This window comes from Paroedura picta, chromosome 3, assembly GCF_049243985.1.
Source record: "Paroedura picta isolate Pp20150507F chromosome 3, Ppicta_v3.0, whole genome shotgun sequence".
Classification (NCBI taxonomy): Eukaryota; Metazoa; Chordata; class Lepidosauria; order Squamata; family Gekkonidae; genus Paroedura; species Paroedura picta.
Window position 1 is genome coordinate 107,958,033 of NC_135371.1, and position 22,562 is coordinate 107,980,594.

Sequence of the window (22,562 nt, forward strand, 5' to 3'; positions counted from 1 at the left end):
ATAAACCCATGGAAAGACTTACAAGCAGGACTGAGAATAAACTTTCCTGACTTTCACTCTTCCCTCAGCTAAAGTCATTCGTGTACACTGTGCAGTCAGGGGCAGTATATATATCAAATGAATGAATGATATTGACAAGATGATGCTCCTGGAAGGACTGTGGGCATCTTCACCATCTCCCTACTGTATTCATTTGGCCCCAAATAAAAATTGTCTGGCTATATGCCTGGCAGGGTGGTGGTGGTAGACAGACAGACATACAGACAGGCAGACATACAGACAGGCAGACAGATAGCACTTTTAGGAGATGAGTCATTTTCCTTCCAAGTAAATAAGATAGTTTTTCAGTACACACACACCAAACCCTTGGTGTCAGTAGCTATGATCCATCTCTCACTCTTTGTTTCCTCACTTTCCCCATCCTAGCTCTAAAGGTCTTGGGAAGAGGAAAAAGCAACTTGTTTCCTTTTTTCTCCACCTGCACTGCCATATCCCCAGCACTATTTTACCTCAGCCTCTTAGCCCAACCCCCTAGCCATTTCCTTTCTATTTCTTGACAGCACTGACCCTACACACCTCTCTGCCTGTATCCACTTGTCGTCGTCCCCCCACCCCTCCACACATTACAACAGCATCCTTACTTTCTTCCCTCACATCAACTACTCATAGGCCAGGTAAGAGCCCTGGATAGGGCAGTTCCAGTCCATGGGCCATATGTCTGAAGGCCCTTGTTTAAGCAGAAGTCACAGCTACACACAATACATGTTGGATCTTCCATGTAAGGTATGTGCAGTTTTAAACTTCTAAAAAATGTTTCCTTAAAAATACAGCAACAAACGTTATATTAATATTCCAAACCAGGCTTTTAAAGACAGTCCATCTAAAGCATGGGAGTACTAGAAGTTTTGACAGCTTTCACTTAACTCTGATCACATCTACCTTTTGGAAGCAGGATGAAGTCAGGCATGTGCCAGGAATGAAAGAAGAAAGAAATGAAAGAAGCATAAAGCTGTCAAGAGTCACTCTAGGCTTTACAAACACACTACAGTTAAACTATAGCATTCTTGGAAAATCCTGGAGTGCCCCTGATATTATGATGTCACTTCCAGTTTTGCTGGAACTGATGCATACTGAGTACTGTCATAGCTGGAGATCTAGTAAGCGTCAGTGTAGCAATTGGTTATTACTGCAGAAATGGAAGATTCTTCAGGAATACAAGATTAGACACCACCTTGATAAAAAAATGGGGGAAGACCAGAATGATAAAACCATGGTCCCAACCATAATTAACACAAAATTATACCTATAATTACACCATTTATTGTTTATATTTTGATTTTGAATTCAACTCCATTTTTCTGTTCTGATAAATGATTTAAGGACTCTTGTTTTTTTCAAAAGCCCTTTCAGAACCAAGTATTTGATTAATGAGGAGATTATTATCTGCTGCATCTTTTTGGACCAAATTACAAAAGACAGGACTCTTCAGGACACAATGACACCCTAGACCAGACTTTCTCAACTTTTCAATCATTGAGAAACTCCTGAAGCATTCTTCAGGCTTCGAGAAACCCCAGAAGTGGTATGATCATGCGTAATATGGTTGGGAAGCATAACTCTGTACATGCCCATATGGGTGCCCTCCCCTCCTCACCCCCTCCAGGATCATTATTGTCATTTTGGGAGGGGGTGGATGGGCTGACATGACTATATACCCCATAAATATTCAACAAATGTTAAAAATACAGAAATTTTAATTAATTCCTACCCATTTGGGAAACCCTTCCTGGGCTGTCAAGAAACCCCAGAGTTTCATGAAACCCTGGTTGAGAAAGCCTGCCCTTGACTCTTTGGGATGTTTTCCCTGTTGGGCTTAGGGTTTGTTGTAGGAACACAGAATAGCCCACGTCAGCAATGAGAAATCAGTTTTGGAAATTAAAATAGTGATCACTAAGATGCAAGGAAGAATGTGGAACTTCACCCACAGATATACATCTGAGGATGATATAGCCTGCAGACTGAATCATGATGATATAACTGAGGATATGTCTGCCAGGACCAGCTACTGGGTGGTGGATATTAATTCAGAAACTGTAGCTGGTGACCAAACCGGGAAGAATTTCTAATTCATTGTCCTATATGATGCCAAGACGGCCTGAGTTATCAATATTATTTTTTGTATTTTGACTGCTTTTATCCAATCGTTGCTGTTTTCAGTCATCTAACTAGTCAACTTCATCATTTGTTTATCAGAGTTTCGGTAATGACAGAGAATGAACAAAAAAAATATGGATGAACAAACGACTGCATCATAAGAATTTATGGATTATATAGTGTGGGTGTTCACTAGGCATTTATTTTGCATGTATGCTCACTACAGCGGTGTTTTAATTCCAAGTATTGAATATGATCCAGAATGCTAAAATAAGAATCCACCAAAATGAATTCACTATTTTCCTCATGGTCCCAGCTCCATAATTGTTAAGTACTAATATTAAGGGAGATACAATACTGTGAGGACATGCTGGTATTTGTCTCCCTCACAAACACAGCATGGGTTAGGAAAGGTGACAACTCTTCAAGCCATGGCCGCTTCATACCCCAGCGCTATTGAGGCTAGTTGGTCAGAGTTGGGTCATTAGATCTTTTCAAATGCCCTAGCTCTGGCACATCAAAAACATTTGCTAATTATAAATGGGGACAGTTTCTTGGGCCTCATTGCGAGTCCTGACTTCCATCCACAAGGACTCTGCCATTATAATTTGGGTAAGGCATTTTCTTAGAAAAGTTAAACTGTCCGGGACCTCGCTCATCTCCCAACTGTAGGGGGAGACGAGACCAGTTATGGTTTGTTCTCCTTTATTCTTTGTCACACAATATACTTGTATCATTACTCCAGCTTGCTGTAGCTTTAGAATATCCTTTAATACAGTTTTTTTCCAAACATTTGGCTCTGGTGTGTTTTATTGGCTCTCTGTGTATGGTGGGATCCACAGAGGGGCAGAGAGGGAGACCCCTAAATCTTTGTCACAGATACCATACAGAAAAATCTTTATGATTGAACAACAGCATTTCTTGGTTATAAACAGCAACAAATATGTAGTCTGGATTTGTTTTTGGCATAATGCCAAAATTAGAGTGGTATTATAGATCTATTTGAATTGCACAGCTAGTTGTGCCTTTTCCCTGTTTTATCTAATCCTTCTTGGCTTTATATATCCAACATATATTTTCATATTAAAAACAAGATTCATCTGAGTATGGACTTGACCTGCTGTGTTTGTGGATCTGCCAAGGACCATGCTTGAGATCTGAGGCAGGATCCCAACACATGCACAATAACCAATGTGCAGTGAGGATCCTATTTGCTGGATCCAATCAATTTGAACCTCAACCTGCCAGTCATGTGCACAGGTGGTTAGATCCTTTTTTTCTGCTTGTGTATGAATGTGGGATTGTCCGGGGGGTTTCTCAGTCTTGTTGTTGCTTACTACAATTTGCACTCATGCTGAGAGCACAATAAAAGAGCTGTTCTTACACTTGGTGTCCTGGCTTCCTTCCATGACCTTTCCCCAGTTTCCAATAGATGAAGACAGAAGGAAAAATGCAAGAACATCAGCAGCTTTGCCAATATTCAGAAACCACCAACTGGAAAACCTGATGTTAAAGTCATTTAAAATTGGATCAGAATCACACAGAGAATTGGAAGAGACTACAATGGGCCATCCAGTCCAGCCTCCACTTTCATTGGGACTTAACAATCACACACTCTTGACAGGTGCTCTTCCAATCTCCTCCTAAAAACTTCCAATGAAGGAGACTCCACCACTCTGAGGAAGCATATTCCATCTTCCATCAGCCCTCATCATCAGAAAATGCTTTCTAATATATAAGTGGAACCTCCTTTCCCATATTATGAATCCATTTCTCCTAGTCCTTGCCTCTAAAGTTGCAGTAAATAAGTTGGCAAATGTAAAATTGGAATAAATGCCCAGTGCAGATGAATAAATACACATGAACAGAGGGATAACCAGAAGTACAGATATATAAAAACATGCAGTAGTTAAAACGATTAAAATTCATTCTATCCAATGCAGCTCTTCCAGTGCAATATGTTTTAAATATTTCCTTCATTTCACCTTTGTGGTATTGGATGATTAAGGAATCATAGTTTCAAAATTCAAACATAAGCTTTTTCATCTTTGGATAGCTTTCAAGCTCTGGGCTAGGTCTGCTCAGCTTATATACATCAAACTGAATGCAGTTCATAAGCTAAGTAGTATGGCCTGTTGCACGCCTTACATTGCTATCTCACTTTGCAGTCCCAGATTTATCACATCTTTGGCTAGCCACCAGCTATGACCGTCTGCCTGTGTTTGCCTTTGAGGGTTCAGATTACCTGTTCTGCACAATGCTCATAGCCATCCAGTCCAAGGGGTAGACGTTTTTTCCAATAAGGTCTTTAAACATTATGAATGTTTCCATCAAAAAGTCCTAAAAAGCAATAATGTCATGGTAAATTTGCATTCTTTATGTACCACCTCCATATTGGATTTAAAAAACACACACCAAAATAACTTGCTCTCATAGAATAGCTTAATGTAGCCATCAATAACCCAGGATGGTCCAATGACCTGAAGTAATACAACAGAAGTAAAAGAATTGGTACCAATATTCTGCCTCCCAGAAGTTCACTTTTTTTGTAGAAATTGCCACAGTGTAAGGGCATTAAATACAACTCAATAAAATCACTGCCACAATTAAAACAAGCTTCTATTAATATACCAAAATTGAACTAACACAAATTTAAAGCAGTGATATGGGTTTTCCAGGAAATTTTAAATTAGAAAATTCAAATTTAAATAATTTGAATATTTAAACAATGTTAGCAAATAAGGCAAATACTCCATGTCCCAGTTTCACACCCCTCATTTACCCAATCTAATGTGACAGATTTACAGCACAACAACCCAGATTAACCATGGACAAACAGACTAGATTTACATATGTGGGGTGGAAAAACATAGTATTGGAAATGTTTCTATCTCTCTGCCTAGAATTAAGAAAAATTAAATAGGAACTTCCCCATGACATCTTGCTCATTCTGAACATGAATTGTATTTGGCCCTTAAAATGGATCAAAGGAGACCCTCCTTTGTTCTGATTCAAAGTAGAAACTGTAGGGTAGCTGTGCGGAGTCTCTGCCAGTAGCCATTCTTAGGGCAGACCTAAGAGCTATCTTTAAAACAGCAGAGTTAAACACAACTTTTCATCTCTCCATTTTTTAATCTCTTTAAAAGCCTTGTTAGTTTTCCCAGCTGAGTTACATTGCAGTCTTTACAGTGTGGCTTAGCTGGTAAAGACAGGCTGCTGGGTCCCAAGTGGGCCAGCATATATTTCTTATCATCTGTACATTCACAGAGGCATGACCTTGACCATTTCCACATGAGGAATTTGCCCCAGCACAGCCTCTCAATGCTCACAGGTTTTAGTGTTGCTTCCACATGATGTTGGCAGCAACCAGCGGCTATGCAGGAGTTGGAATGAGTTTTCAAGTTTGCCCTCACTGCTAGGAAAATAATGTCCAAATTGTGTAATCAGAGCTAAAACCCTAATCATTGTGGTTTCTTTTAATATTGTATGGTCTTATCTGTGTAATATTACAGTACCATGTAGGAACCCATTTGACAACTTTTAAATCTTTTATATTTTTATCAGTTTTATATCTCAATTTTAACTGATTTTGTATACAACAGTCAATTTTATTGAAATGGCCAACAGCTGACCAATAAACTGAACTGGGATTGGGCAGCTAAAACTCATTTCTGTTTGTATTTTCTGGCAGTGGGGTATGAAAGGGAAAGGGGGGGCATATGATGAAGCGCCATCTCCCTATTAGCTTGGCATCCATGCTCTGTGTCTTAAATCTTTATTGTGAACACACAATCATCAGAGTCCAGTTACCATGGCCAGCCTATCACAAAACTACTGGCACATAAAGAGACCATTATACAAAGTATCCAAAAAAGGGATCAAAGGAAATGTTTTATTCTTGTGTGAGCCCGTAGCAACACGGCAGTGAAAGTTTGTTTTAAAAACTGTATCATTTTCCCCATAGCAATGGCGTTTCCCCATAGCAATGCGGAAGTGTAGTTTTCTTTTTAAAATTTATTTCAGGACTCAGGGGGGACAGAGGTTTGAGTACCTCCCCAAAAAAAACACTTAGAAGGGATTGGTGGCTTGTGTTGATTGACAACTCGAAGAGCGGGGGGAGAAGTGCAGGTTATCCACAATTTAGGCTTCTCTGTCACCCTTGTCGGGAAGGGAAAAGCCGCAATGAGGCAGCAGGAAAATTCAGGAGGGATCTCCCATCAGGAAGCGTGCAAACATGCTGTTTCCTATCGCACGTTTGCAAGCAGAAGGCAGCGAGTGTTTTACGACTCCATGTGGAAATAGTCAGAGAGAAAGGGAAATAGGGGAACGGCGGTGAGCAGTGCAGAGACTAGGCATGTAGACACCATTTTATCTATTTCCATTCCATTTGCGGCAGTGGCCAGAGAAGCAACATGTTTTTAGACTCCCATGAGGAAGCCTATGTTTTCAGCATCCTAATGGGAAGGCCTTTGTGTAAACCATCCATTTTCCACCATTACTATTTTGGATGACAGACAAGACAAGTTGCCAATGCATTCCATTTTTTCAAAATCCAGCAAAAACTCTAAAGATAGTTTGATAAATCATGAAATAAACGTAAATGATGCATCCCACTCCTCTCCAATTTTATGTTCTAATAAATAGGTATGCTGTCTTATCATGGCACACACATTATTGTAGCACACCAAGAAATCTTGGTCATTTTTGACAGTATTTGTCCCATAAGCACATGATGCAAATAGACTATATTGGTCAATTTAACTCACATAGTTCCAGTTTCTAAACAATATTCTTAATTATACTATTTGCCAGGGTGTTTATGTTTAATTTTTCTATAGTTTTCCCATCTGCTACCAAACAGAATCTGAGTATGAGGGGAAGAAACAAATGCATTTGTCTAGACACACAAATTTAAATGTAGGAAGAAACAGGTGTTTGACTGAAGACTTCTGAAACCAGGAAAGCATAAGTTGTGTTACATACATAACCATAAGAAGTCAGGTTTTTACCAATCGCCGAAGACCTTAATTATATCTGAACCAAGCAGCTTTATTTTTATTTATCCTTTAATCTACAACTGATCCTTGTAAGCTTTTGAGCCTTTGGAGGGAAACAGGTGAGGTTGTGAAGTTCAAAATGTTGAAGGGAAACTCTATTGGCCTGCATTTCCATGACAACTTACCACGAGTTCTGAGCTTGTCTGAAACGTTTCAATGTAAGATGAGTAATGTTTGTCACTCATTTGGCTCAAAATTGCTGTCATGCAGGCCACAAAGTGACTCTGGAAGAGAGAGAAATTAACAATATTGAAGTGCACATTGAGGCTGAGTGGTTTGCAGAAACAGAAGAACCTGTATATATTCAGCAGCACCAAATTACATTTAGAATGGATAAGAAGTTAGACATGCAAAAATAACATGTGCCAAGAATCTGATGGCAATAAGGGGAAGAAGTGCTTCTGATTATACCACACAAATTGCAATTTACAAAAAAAATCAGCACTGTTCAAAATTATTGATCTTACTAAAAAGTGACACCATTTTGCTACAGGCACTGCTTCATGCCACCCAATATACTCAACTTTAACACTATTTTAAAATTCTTGATGCAAGTTCTTGAAAAGTTTGGCAGTACAATTATAAACCAGGGAAAATATTTTCCTAGAGATCTTCTGAAAGATCGTACAATATTCATTAAAAAATAGTTCAGCTACAGGAGGGACAAAATTTCTATTTGCATAATGTAAATCCCCTTTAAATTAAAATAGTCCATTAGCTTATAGTGAGGCTGTGTTGGAGTAACCTAACAATAACTGAAATCAAAAGTCAGATTTTATTAAAAGTGGCTAGGTAGGAAACCATGAAGGAAGACTATATTGCTGTTAAGTCATTTTTAAATATGATGTTAGAGAAGAGAAAAGCCACAGCTGTCAAATCAAGAAGAAGTAGAAGAGTTTGTTCTTATATGCCGCTTTTCTCTGCCCCAAAGGAGTCTCAAAGCGGCTTACAGTCGCCTTCCCGTTCCTCTCCCCACAACAGACACCCTGTGAGTTGGGTGAGGCTGAGAGAGCCCTGATATCATTGCTCGTTCAGAACAGTTTTATCAGTGCCATGGCGAGCCCAAGGTCACCCAGCTGGCTGCATGTGGGAGAGTGCAGAATTGAACCCGGTGTACCAGATTAGAAATCCGCACTCCTAACCAGTACACAAAACTGGCTCTCAATCCATGTGTGTTGAAAAAAATACAATAAAACCATCCCTTAAAATATAATCTTAGGTATATAATTAACAAGTTACCTTAACTGAAATAAAAGATTTTTACATTACAAATAATGTGTTTCAGAGTTGTTAGAAGCCACTAAAATAAATTTTGAAGTTTCTTCATGCTCAGGATTTTTTTATTAGTGAAGTTTTTTTTGCATAAGAATTCCAATAATTCTTTCTTTTTCAAATGATTAGCTTGCTAGTGCTCTGAACTTTGTGCTGAGAAATAACATGCACGGAAAATCAAGGAAGGAGGACCCATCAATCACATCCGCTTATTAGATCAGTTTACTTGTCTTTCCCAGTCTTCTGGCCAAAAGTTCATTTACAATTGGTCTGCAAAATTAGATTTCCTCCTGTGAATTGTTTACCATGACAAAAACAGCAAGGTCACACATCTCTGTGAATGATCTGAGGTCTGACATTCCCAACCATTTTGTCTACCACTTAAAGCAAGCAAAGAAGCCTCTTTAACTTCAGGTTGCTGCCACTAGAGGTCTTTTTTACTTTCATATGGTAGCTTCTGTTCAGTTGGTGCTGCTTTTTTTTATTTATTCCTACGTGAGCAGAGCCAGCACACTTCTGGCATATAAACAGTGAAAATTGCAACATAAACGACTACTTATTCCTGGTTTTGGAGTAACGTTTGTGCTACTCAGAGCTTTGACTGTCTGTGGGAGACTAAAAGAAAATATTTCCAGCAGGTAATCCCTGATCTTTCAGGTAAGGATTTGTGTTGGCTTTTGTTCCTGATGCTCTTCCCAATCGGAAATGCTTATTTTTCCCTCCCCTTGCTATAGTAGTTTACTTTCACGGGCAAAATGTGTCAGAGTGCATGTGTGTGTGTAAGAATGTAAACTGCTCACCCAAAACCGGGAGCTGTAATTGTGTGGCAGAGACTAGCTTTGAGAGCCATATGTCCTAATTTTAATTCTGAAAGCACTGCTGATGTAAATGGCAAAAATATTTCGCATGCTTTGTAATCCTGATGTTTTTAATACTATCTGAAAGATTTTACAAAGAACGTTCTCGGCTGCCCCCCTCCCTCAAATGATTTTTACTATCCATTAAGGAAGGAGAGGCTCTCTTTGTGTTGACCTAAAATTATTTTTATAGACGTCAGTTATGTATTAAGGCAAACTTTTTAAAAAATCCATCTAGCTGTACTCAACATTGCAGCCCAGCATATCTGCATAGACTTATCAAGCACAAATGGGAACAGTGTGAACTAACAGTTGACACGCTTTGGTTCATGAAACCCATTTCTGCTGGCAGTAAGCTAAAATAATGGTCCTGCTCTCTGATTTGAGTCATTGATCAATGGGTGCTGAGGAGAGGAACAACACAGGGCTAGGGCTGCTGTGTAATATTCTGAAGGTACACGTTGGCTAAACTTTCTAATCAGTACACTCTTGGTTGTCTTATGAAGGATTCTTAATACTGCCCTTTTGAAATGCACCTTTCATTTCTGCCAGTCTAGCAATTGTATGAACACAGATGTCAAGGCTTCCATGTTCGCAAAATCCCCAATTCCACCGTCCCCCATAATCCCTCCCCCCCCAAAAAAAAGATTATATCATAAGCATATTTCAGAACTGCATGATTCAGGCAGCAAACTGAATCTATATTGTACAAGAACGGAGAATTCAAGATAGTGTCATTGATTACTGGCGGGGGACACTTCATTACTCCCCCACTGCCAATTTCTGCTTTTTTTCAGTTTCTCTTTATTGCTTATAGCGTGGACTGAAGCATAAGGCACTTACTACAAACTCAGCAATTAACCAACATTGAGGTGCCTGCTTTCCCTCCTGAAGGCACTTATTAAGAGAGGACTGCGACTTTTTACACCGCTAAACAAATATATAGAAAACTAGCAGCCAAGGAGATAAAAGTTGTTCAAGTGGAATCTTGACATGTCATTTCTGCTGTGCTTAGCCTTGTTAAAATGTGTCTAATGAATCACTCCACCAATATGCATGATTGAAACTAGGTCAGACCTGCGGAGAAATAAAGTGTAATCATGGCAAACACTTGAATGATGAGAGAGTACTTAACAGAATGTGGAGGGGAAGGAGTCCATTTGGAAGACATTGTGCTATTACCAATATATGCAATCAATAACGTGCATAAATTTAATCACTGCATGCACAGCAACAGTGCACCATCTGATTCACACTATAAACTCAAAGCAAAACAATGCCCATTAGCCAAATTGGCTATGTTTTAAAATGAAATATTGCCAGCTGAAGTAAAAAGAATTAAAGGTAGAGACTACAGAATTTATATCTATTCAAACAGTATAGATTGAAGAGGGTGTCAAAGTAAAATGAGATACTCCCTGGTGGCAATGAAATTAAGACTATTGATCAAACATTTGCAGCTTACTAAAATAATTCACTGATTTTATTAATGACACTGTAAAGTGTATGCAAAAGAAAAATAGCATAGTTTAGAGATTTAAGTGAAATAATACAGCAAGTGACATCTCAAGAGTATGAATGTGACTTGCTAAACTATAAAAAATAATGGCTACATGCATGTGTCCTTAATCCTCAGATATTTGATACAAAACAAAGAAAGGCTACCACGGCTCCACAAAAAGACACAGCAAACTTCAGCACCTAGCAACCAAAAATTTCATCATACTTTACAACGCCAGATGGTGACAGGTTGCCGTAGTAACTTCAAATAAGAGTCATATAAATAAAAGAAAAGCACTAAAAGAAATGAAGTCAGGACAGTGTGCACCTAATAAAGTTATGTGCCAATGCTGATCCAACACTAGTTAAACTATGACTTTATCTAGACATTTGAGACAATTGTAGGACTTGTGGACCAGACCTACTTCTTCCCTGCTTCTTCCCCTGGATGCTTAACCTGTGAACAGCAGGAGGAGAGAAGATAACATTCTACTTTCCCATCAAAAAAATAGTTGGGATGGAGAGAATGTTCCAGAAGGTCAGAGAATGTCCCCTCTCCCAGAATTGTGTTCTTGGTGGAAAAGTAGAGTGTTATCTTCTCTGGAGGAGAATTTCCCAGGGCAATCTGAGTTGTCTGTCTTCCATATGCATAAATACATGTCAATTAGCATCTTGTATTTACACTAGGCGCAGCAGATCTACGCATAAAAAAAACATTGGTGCACTATCCTTTAGGGTGAATATACATCTCATGGATGATGTAAACTAAAAAAAAGCTCCATTGAACTAGGGTACCACAACAGATCCAGGATTGTAGCACTGAGTACAAAATCTGTGCTTGCTGAATACCTTTAGGCAGTTATCAGTACAGCATCAACAGAAGACAGACCCTTTACCTGAATTATTGCTATTCTGCTTCCATAGGGTTAGAGCCTATGAATCCCTTCTACTGATGGTACAACCTTCTTGTGATGCAATGGGACTTCCTCTAGAGAAGAACAAGATACTTCCACCAGCAGAAGGTTCTGTCATGAGTAGAACAGATTCATGTGATCCTACCCATAGTTTAAAAAGGTCTGTGTTACTTAATTGCAAATATCTCTCATTTGAGGTTATTACATTCTTATAAAATGTTAATGATTGCCTTCAATACAGAATTTAAGGGGTCTGAACTGAAAACTAGGTACTAAATATACTAATTTCCATTGTACTATTTACTTACCCATAATCATTGGTTATCAAAGATTTTCACAGATAGTTAACATAGTGATTCACTTCCTTGACCATTTCTGACCTCAAATAAAAACACTAATACAAAACCATCCATAAAATCCCCAAATACAAAACCATATTAGCAATAGGCTATTGTGTAACAACTTGGATGATGTTCTTCAGATATATCTAAAATTCTGGATCCAAGTCATCTCACTCAAGTTTGCCACAGCTTATAGGCATAATGTTCCCTAATAATCAACTCCCATCACTTCGAGATTTGTTATGTAGGCCTGATAGCTCACTTGAGCTGTCTTCTTGTCTTTCATAGGTGACTGGAGAATAGCCCAGGTAGTCCATCTGCACATTTCACAGACAGCTTCTTGTTTCAGATTGAAAGCTCACATGTCAGCTTTCATCTTGGACCACTGTTTTATTTGCATTCTAGATACTTTTGAGACTTTAGCAGATTTTAAGAGGATAAAATCTACCTGGATTATGTTAATGGGAAATATAAGATATGCAGTTTGAAACAAATATGAAAAGGAGTAGCAACAAGTTTTGTTCCAATATTTTAAAAAGCTGCTATGGGTTATAAAATTACGGTGCTTTTCTCCAGTGCAGTATCTCCCTAGTAACCAAAAGCAATTGTCTTCATATTGTTCTACATTCTAGGGCTAAAACCAATGCTAGATGCAGGTTTCTAACTCCACATAATAACCTCTTCAATTCAGGAGTAAAATAGCTCTCTTCCAGAGTATTTTCTGAAAAACTCTTTAAAATATTTTCCAAACAAAGTTGCCCTGTTTAATATTACTATAGCCTGTTCTACGGCATGATCTTCTTACAGTCATTTAATACAATAACTGCCATAAACTGAATGGCCCAAAATAGCCCTATCTCATCAGATAGGGAGTTCTTAGCCTGAGGACGAGTGCTTGTACTCTAAAGCTCATGCCTTGAATAAATCTTTGTTGGTCTTAAAGGTCCTACTGGACTCTGATTTTCTTGTGCTACTTCAGACCAACACAGCTACCCACTTGAATCATCAGATCTTGAAAGCTATAGTTGCCATAACTCAACTGCAACTTGAGTGCACTTTCCATCACCCACTAGAGGTAGGCATTCAACTACATCCGAGCCCCCCCCCCCCCCCGAATAGCTGCTATTTTTTCAACTGATCTGTGTATTTTTTTTTGGCTACCCAGAATAGACAAGCCTCCCCCCCCCCCAAATCCTGAAAATATTTGGAATTTCTGGGACCACTGGACAGCTGGAGTTAATGGGTGTTCAAAGGAATCATAATTTTGAGGCTCAGCCATTTCAGATAGCCAGAATTCAGCCCCAATCATTATTGAACTAAAATAAAAGCCTAAAACTACTGATAATGTATTTTTGACTTTTTTTCTTTTTTCTTGGATATATTGAATGCACACCCCTACTCACAGACCATAGACTTGGATCCTGTGGTCCAATTTTTAAAGAAGAAGAGTTTGTTTTTATACCCTGCTTTCACTTCCTGAAGGAGTATCAAAGTAGCTTACCCTCACTTTGTCTCCCCACAACAGACACCCTGTGAGCTAGATGAAGCTGAGAGAGCTCTGACAGAACTACTCTCTAAGAACAGCTATAATAGGACTGTGACTAGTCCAAAGTTACCCAGTTGGCTGTATATGGAGAAGCAGGGAATCAAACCAGATTAGAAGTCACTGATCTTAACCAGTACGCCAAGCTGGCTGTCGAAGGATAGGTTTTGAAATTTGGAGGAGGCTGAGGAGAGACACTAGCAGCTATGCTACAAATCTGGTCCCTCTACCTCAAAAAAAAAAAAAAAACCAGCCCTCTTCATGGCCCTGGACACCCCCTTAATGAATAATCCATTATACCCTATGGGGATCGTTGACTATAACCATCCCTATAGGGTATAACAAAGCTGAAAAAAATCAGGAGTTCTGAAAAATCCCAAATCCAAATACTATGCCACTTTAAAATTAAAGAATATCAGAAAATACTGATATTTTGGGGATTCAATATACAAAAACCTAGAAAATAACATTTTCGTATACCTGTATCATCCACCTATTTTGACTAATGCTGAATTTTAAGAGGGTATTTCTGCACATAGCAAGAAAACAGACAAGAGCATTTTATGCATGGCAGCACCTATGGCGTGCTGCTGCCGTGCCGTTAGAGAGCCAGTTTGGTGTAGTGGTTAGGAGTGCGGACTTCTAATCTGGCATGCCGGGTTCAATTCTGCACTCCTTCACATGCAGCCAGCTGGGTGACCTTGGGCTCGCCACGGCACTGATAAAACTGCAGTGATATCAGGGCTCTCTCAGCCTCACCCACCCCACAGGGTGTCTGTTGTGGGGAGAGGAATGGGAAGGCGACTGTAAGCTGCTTTGAGCCTCCTTCAGGTAGGGAAAAGCAGCATATAAGAACCAACCCTTCTTCTTCTTCTTCTTCTTCTTCTTCTTCTTCTTCTTCTTCTTCTTCTTCTTCTTCTTCTTCTTCTATGGCGGGGCAGGATGCCTCACCGTTCCCTGTGTATGCATGGGGGCGGGGCATGCTGGGCTTCCCCAGTGTAGTGCCAGTGCACGCTGAATGCCGGGGCCAGGAAGTAAGCCAGAGCAGTGGGGGGGGGAGCTCTGGATGGCCTGCGGGGGAGTGGGGGGGCCCAGGACCCCTCTGCATGCCCAGGTGGGGGCAGGGGGTCACCCCTGCCAGCTCCAGGGCTCCACAGAGCCCGCAGGGGCGTGCAGTGTCCCTATAGGGACACCGTAGGGTCAGGGCTGGGCGGGCCGATAGGCCTGAAGCTCGCAATTATGCACAGTGCCGGCCCGCCACAGCCCCGGCTTACCCAGGAAGCTACGGAAGATCCCGCATTTGCTTAACGCGGGTCTTCCGTAGCCCTGGGCCGAGACGCCTGCGTAGTCAGCGGCAGTGAGCATTATCGGTGATTTTTCCCGAAGTGCTGCTGCCGCCAACGTGGGCATTATGGCCCGTGCATAAGGGGCCAAGGGTAAGATGATATATTTTCCTTGGCAATCGAGCATATATGCAAATATATATCGAACATATATGCAAATATATCTTCAAGAAAGGAAGGATGACCCAGGAAACTACAGTGAGTCTGACCTCTGTTGTGGGGAAGATAATGGAGCAGATATTAAAGGGAGTGATCTGCAAACATCTAGAGGACAATTTGGTGATCCAAGGAAGTCAGCATGGGGTACCTCAGGGCTTGGTGCTTGGTCCGGTACTTTTTAACATATTTATTAATGATCTAGATGAGGGGGTGGAGGGACTACTCATCAAGTTTGCAGATGACACCAAATTGGGAGGACTGGCAAATACTCCGGAAGATAGAGACAGAGTTCAACAAGATCTGAACACAATGGAAAAATGGGCAAATGAGAACAAGTTGCAATTTAATAAAGAGAAGTGTAAAGTTCTGCATCTGGATCAGAAAAATGAAAAGCATGTCTACTGGATGGGGGATACGCTTCTAGGTAGCACTGTGTGTGACCGAGACCTTGGGGTACTTGTGGACTGTAAACTAAACATCAGCAGGCAGTGTGATACAGCGGTAAAAAAGGCGAATGCCATTTCTGGCTGTATCAACAGAGGCATCACATCAAAATCACAAGATGTCATAGTCCCATTATATACGGCACTGGTCAGACCACATCTGGAGTACTGTGTGCAGTTCTGGAGGCCTCACTTCAAGAAGAACATAGATAAAATTGAAAGGGTATAGAGGAGAGTGATGAGGATGATCTGGGGCCAAGGAACAAAGACCTATGAAAATAGGCTGAAGGACTTGGGAATGTTCCACCTGGAGAAAAGGAGGTTGAGAGGGGACATGATAGCCTTCTTTAAGTATTTGAAAGGTTGTCATTTGGAGGAGGGCAGGATGCTGTTCCCATTGGCTGCAGAGGAAAGGACACGCAGCAATGGGTTTAAACTTCAAGTACAACAATATAGGCTAGATATCAGGAAAAAAATGTTCACAGTCAGAGTAGTTCAGCAGTGGAATAGGCTGCCTAAGGAGGTGGTGAGCTCCCCCTCACTGGCAGTCTTCAAGCAAAGGTTGGATACACACTTTTCTTGGATGCTTTAGGATGCTTTGAGCTGATCCTGCGTTGAGCAGGGGATTGAGCTAGATGGCCTGTATAGCCCCTTCCAACTCTATGATTCTATGATTGTATAATTGAACATACATGTTTTAGGGTTGCCAGGTGGGACCTGGCAGTCAGCAGTGGAGGCATCTCTCCCCATGCATCCGGAAGATAGAGACAGAGTTCAACGAGATCTGAACACAATGGAAAAATGGGCAAATGAGAACAAGATGCAGTTTAATAAAGATAAGTTTAAAGTTCTGCATCTGGGTCAGAAAAATGAAAAGCATGCCTACTGGATGGGGGATACGCTTCTAGGTAACACTGTGTGTGAACGAGACCTTGGGGTACTTGTGGATTGTAAACTAAACATGAGCAGGCAGTGTGATGCAGCGGTAAAAAAGGCGAATCACATCGAAATCATATGATGTCATAGTCCCATTGTATACGGCACTGGTCAGACCACACCTAGAGTACTGTGTGCAGTTCTGGAGGCCTCACTTCAAGAAGGACGTAGATAAAATTGAAAGGGTACAGAGGAGAGTGACGAAGATGATATGGGGCCAAGGGACCAAGCCATATGAAGATAGGTTGAGGGACTTGGGAATGTTAAGTATTTGAAAGGTTGTCACTTGGAGGAGGGCAGGATACTCTTTCCGTTGGATGCAGAGGAGAGGACACGCAGTAATGGGTTTAAACTACAAGTACAATGATATAGGCTAGATATCAGGAAAAAATGTTCACAGTCAGAGTAGTTCAGCAGTGGAATAGGCTGCCTAAGGAGGTGGTGAGCTCCCCCTCACTGGCAGTCTTCAAGCAAAGGTTGGATACACACTTTTCTTGGATGCTTTAGGATGCTTAGGGCTGATCCTGCGTAGAGGGTTGGACTAGATGGCCTTTATGTCCCCTTCCAACTCTATGATTCTATGATTGTATAATTGAACATACATGTTTTAGGGTTGCCAGGTGGGACCTGGCAGTCAGCAGTGGAGGCATCACTCCCCATGCATCCAGAAGTGGTGTCATCATGTCAGAATGCTCTGGCATTTGAGCAAAACTCTATGGTTTAATCACACCCAGATGCAGGGGAAAAGACATAAGTGCATCCCCCCCACACACACACACACAATGAGTGGTGGTAGAGAAGCAGCACTGGCAGTGAATGATCCCACTTGTAAGCCTGGCTGGTCTTGTCATCCATCCCTTGCTTTCAGCAACTTGGACCATCCTCACATGAGGATTACTCAATTACACCCGATGTTTCACCCCAGTCATAATAGCATTTGCTGAATTCATCAGCTCTTGGTACTTAGTAAATGTTTGGGTAGTTGTGATCAAGAACCCCAAATCAGTCCATCCTAAGTCCAGCATGCAATGTGATCCCTTCAATCTATGGCAATGCACTTAAAAGTCCAGACAACTTAAAAACCACAGTTACCATGGTGTCAAGGGATCAACTGAATAGGCCTCATTACATGTATTATACAACTGATGAGTCTGATTAAGACTAGGATCAAATAAATGTTAAGCCTAGAAGCAAAGTGCTTGAAATAATCTTCTACCATTGAAATGTTTTATGGCTATCTCAAATAACTGCAAATGGTAAACCACACTTCTATTCCAGTAGTTACAATGAAGTAGAATCCTTGAAAGGAATCCAAGAAATTGATGTTATGCAATTATGGTCATTTTTCTTTAATAAAAGCTCACGTTTCTTTTTTTAAAATATAAAGGGTATTGTTTTGCTTTGTACAGGACACTATTTCAGAAATAACAGAGTCTACTAATTAGGTTCCCCTTCCCAGCCTCTAAACTGACTCAGTGCCAAGAAAGGAGTTTCCCATTATATCATTAAAAAGCACTTTTCATATTAGTGATAGCTGTATAGATTTAGATTCCACAACATGGTTATCATTTTGCAAATGTTCATAACACAAGATATTAAACACAGGTTCATTGTTTCTTTAGAACTAAAAGGAGCAGAATAAGCCACAAACAATTCAATCTTATGCATGGCTGCACCAGTCTAAGCCCATTGATTTTGATGGACTTGTGTAACTCGGCATAGTTTTGCAGTGTAAGGTGCTGATGTCTCTGTCAGACAGTTGCTCTTTTGATACAAGTCGTTTTTATTTGTCTTTCTTCACCTCAATTCATTTATTTATGTTTTTTTTGCCAGAGTGCATTCCTTTTCCTGATTACAAATCTTTCATTAGACTTCACTACCTAATCAGAGCCAGTGATTGTCGGGCAGAGGACTGACTAAATAGAATAACAGCAAATCGAATAATAGAACTACATTTCTTATCTGGTTCATGTTAAATGTGAGATAATTTACCAGGTTTTTATTGGAATAAATTTACCTTGAACTAGATATCCTTTGCTAAAACACATAATAAAATGCAACACAGCTATCTAGCTACAGTGATCTTCGACAGAGGCAGATGCCAACAGAAATCCATGCAGTTCAATTTCCTTCACTTTATCCAGTCAGACTAAAGCCCACATTACATGCAATTCTGACATCCAACTTGACTTCGTATTTTTCATCACTGTCTAAACTCTCTGTGGGTATTTCCACAGTGATTCAATAATGGTGTTAGAGAAGGGTGAATACTGTCAAAGAGGGTTCTTCCTATTAAACTCATCTCCCAGACTATAGAGATCAGTTGCCCTGGAGAAAGCAGATTCTTTGGAGGGTAGGCTCTATGGCATTGAGGTCCCTGTCTTTCCCAGGCTCAACCCCAAAATCTCCAGAAGTTTCCAAAACCGGCTCTGGTAACCGTCCCCCTCCCCATAACCGACACTAACCCCCCCCCACATAACCCACACTAAAAGAGAGACAGAATTCCAAGCAAAAACAACTATACAACTTCCCCTCTCCATAGACGAGTTTGACATCCCAACAGCATTTTCAATAGTGTTCTGTTCTTGCTGCAAGTTCTGTTGTGTTTTAATGCCATTAAAGGTATCTATCTTTAAAAAATAGTGTTCTGTTATCTTCTGGACCTTTGTTATGTCATCATCATTATCATATAACATAACTTTTGCAGCCACAAGAAAAACTCAGAGCTCTTCCTCACAGCTTCAGACTGTAACTTTCTGCCAACTTATTTGAAAGTATGATTTACTACCAGTATGTCATTTTGAGTTTAACAAGATTTATTTCCAAGGACTGGCTTGCCCAGCCCCCCACCTCCTACTCATATAGGTGGTATATGACAACTGTATTACAATCCTCTAGCTCAGTGGTCCCTAACCCCTGGTCCGGTGACCGGTATCAGTCTGTGGATCAGTCGGTACCAGGCCGCGGCTCCTCCTCGTCCTCCTCCCCGGATGCTGCCTTGGGGGCTGCCCTGCCACTCTGCCACTGGCTCACCTTTGGTGCTCTCCAGCGGCCGTCATGGCTGGGGCTCCCCCTCGGCGTGGCAATGCGCAGCTGCTGCTGGCAGTGCCCCCGGTGGGTGATGGGAAGTCAGGGGCGCCAGCAGGAAAGCAAGTGGAGCAGGGACTCAGTTGGTGGTGGCAACGTCCCTTGGCAAAAGACTACCTCCCCCCTGGGCCTCAGTAAAATTGTCAAGCATTGACTGGTCCCCGGTGATAAAAAGGTTGGGGACCACTGCTCTAGGTTAATCCAACTGCAGACCCAATTGTCTTTAGGGATCATCTCCCATGCTGTTGCAGTTGGCTTTTATCTCACAACGTTTCAATTGTTATTTATGCTTGCACAACAGACTGTTCTAAAGGTCAGTAAGTCTAATTGATGAGCTGTTGTTTCTACATTGAGGACAAGATGCTACAGCACAGCAAAAAGAAAGAAAGATCTTGTTCCACACTAAAAATGAGACAAAAAGTTTTTTAATAGAGGCAAGACTTGAAAGTGCCTACTATCAAATATTTATTTTATCTCATATTATTATTATTATTATTATTATTATTATTATTATTATTATTATTATTATTATTATTATTATTACTAGTTTCAAAGCCCCTTTATAAAAAGGGGTTTTGAAAGGGGAGAAGGCGCGTGAGTCCAGCAGGGAGGGAACCCCCAGCAGCCGCGCTCGGGCGGCGGTCTGACGCTGCGAGAGGCGCTTCGCGCCTCTCGCCGCGTCAGTCCGGGAGCAACTGCGAGCCGCGCTGCGCGCAGCTCGCAGTTGCTCAGGCTGGGAATCGGAGGGACCAATCGGCAGGCGCAAAGCGCCTGCCGATTGGTCCCTCCGATTGTCTGTCGTGAGGAAGGGTCCAACCCTTCCTCATCACGGACAAAGCCCACCTCTAGGGGGCTTAACGAATTATTTAGTCCGTGGCGCCCGTGGCGCCACGGGCTGTTTAAAGATTATTATTTCGATTTATTTCCCGCCACTCCCAAATGGCTCGCGGCGGGTTACAATGTCTTAAAAAACCCATTAAAACTCCCATTAAAAGACTTTAAAATGTCACAACATGGCAGCACAATAATAAGATCCCCTTCCTACCCCCATTCCTAAAAAAGGGGGGGTGGAGGAGAAGGAGGTCAACGATGTTCAAGAAGCCCGGGGGAGAGCAGTCGATGTACCCCGGCAGCCCCAGCCTCAACCATAGACCTGGCGGAAGAGCTCCGTCTTGCAGGCCCTGCGGAACGTTAAAGGGTCCCACAGGGCCCGCAGCTCACCCGGGAGCTCATTCCACCAGGTGGGGGCCAGGACCGAAAAGGCCCTGGCCCTGGTCGAGGCTAGGCGTGCTTCCCTAGGGCCGGGAACGACCAGAAGATTCTCACTCGCAGAGCGCAGAGCCCTGCGGGGGGCATAGGGCACTAGGCGGTCCCTCAGGTATGTGGGTCCCAGCCCGCATAAAGCCTTAAAGGTTAGAACCAGAACCTTGAACCGGATCCGGACAGCAATTGGTAACCAGTGCAGCTGCCTCAGCACAGGCTGGATGTGGGCCCTCCAAGGTGTGCCGGTGAGGACCCTAGCGGCTGCATTTTGTACCAGCTGGAGTTTCCGGATCAGAGACAGGGATAGGCCTGCGTAGAGCGAGTTACAGAAATCTAATCTGGAGGTGACCGTTGCATGGATCACAGCGGCCAGGTGTTCGGGGGACAGGTAGGGCGCTAGTAGCCGGGCTTGGCGAAGATGGAAAAATGCCTGGCCGGCTACTTTCCTGACCTGCGCCTCCATAGTCAGGGAGGCATCAATGGTCACACCCAAGTTTCTGGGAGGAGTGAGCAAAAATAGGGTGAAGGGTGTGGGTGGTTATGTCACCTTTGGGAGGGTGTGGCAAGTTGACATCCCTTCTGGGGGTCCTCAAAGCCTGAAAATGTTTTTCAAGGGCTCCTCCATAGTTGAAAGGTTGAAAAAGTCTGCCCTAGACACTAGCAATGGCTCCCAGCACAAAGCAAAAGTGAGCTAATAATGCATCTTATAAGCCATTTGTGTTAATAAAACTTAAACTTCTAGCCAAAAAGAAAAGAAAAAGAAACACACACATTTCTCTTAATGGATTTACTGGGAAATCATGACACACAACTGCAATACAAATGTTATTTCATTGACATTTTATACAGTTACCTCAAGCAGCGTTGAAACCCACAATTAGATTCCATTAATAAACCAAGTAAATGTGAACATTCATCAATATCTTTCTGTTCACATCAGAGACAACTGAAACATATTATGATTAAAGAAGTGTACTTTTTGTCAGCTAAAACCCCCAGTAATTACATTAGGCCATTAATGTGATAAAATATTTAGTTTCAGAGAGTGTCAAGTTGTCCTAGTCACGAAACTTGGTTTTATTAACTCATGTTATAAACATGAGTTAAAGGAACAACCTTTATTGAATGTTTTTTTCTATATGGGGGAAACAAAATGGAACATCAATGTCCAGTGATTTTTATCCTGCTCCACTTGAGTAAAGTATGACTTCCAAATGGGTCAGTCTCTGTAACCAGAAAGCAATTATTGCTGGCTACTGGTGGCCAGTGACCTAGCAAATTATACTTTGCCAGTATCTTCTCCCATGCATAAATATTTGAATGTATAGTAGCAATTTATATGTATTGATGAAAAACTGTAAGGGTAATTACATTAACTAGGGGGATGTTCAGATTTAAAGTATCACTTACCAAGCCATAGGAAAATCAATGGTAATAAATGGTTATTTACAGCAATTTGTTATTATGCAGTTATGCAAAGGAAGTTCCTCTAAAGGACATTGTTAGTATCATCACTAGTTCATGTTATGTTTTTGAATTTCCCCCTTTACCGTGTGTCTTTTTTTGCTCATTTGCTATCATTAATTACTCAGCTAAAACTGGACCACAGGCATTTTGGTCACATGAACAAATACAACACAGTATTGCAGCAGACAACTATCATGTTCCTATGAACAAGAATCTACAATATTGC

At 41.3% G+C, this 22,562-nt stretch overlaps 2 protein-coding genes across 3 annotated transcripts in view; one reads left to right on the forward strand and one right to left on the reverse strand.

Moving 5' to 3' along the window:
* Nucleotides 1-22,562, reverse strand: part of DOCK2 (dedicator of cytokinesis 2) — a 430,014-nt gene that overhangs the window by 127,801 nt on the left and 279,651 nt on the right. Inside the window, exons 28-29 of the mRNA XM_077327133.1 lie at nucleotides 7,337-7,435; nucleotides 4,400-4,494 (exon numbers count right to left, since the gene is read on the reverse strand). Coding sequence (XP_077183248.1) covers nucleotides 4,400-4,494; nucleotides 7,337-7,435 — 194 coding nt within the window. The remainder of the gene's footprint in view (nucleotides 1-4,399; nucleotides 4,495-7,336; nucleotides 7,436-22,562) is intronic.
* The window catches only part of INSYN2B (inhibitory synaptic factor family member 2B), a 148,519-nt gene continuing 134,887 nt past the window's right edge, over nucleotides 8,931-22,562 (forward strand). For both annotated transcript variants that reach the window (XM_077327134.1, XM_077327135.1), the window contains exon 1: nucleotides 8,931-9,140. The gene's annotated coding sequence lies outside the window, so the exon portion shown is untranslated. The remainder of the gene's footprint in view (nucleotides 9,141-22,562) is intronic.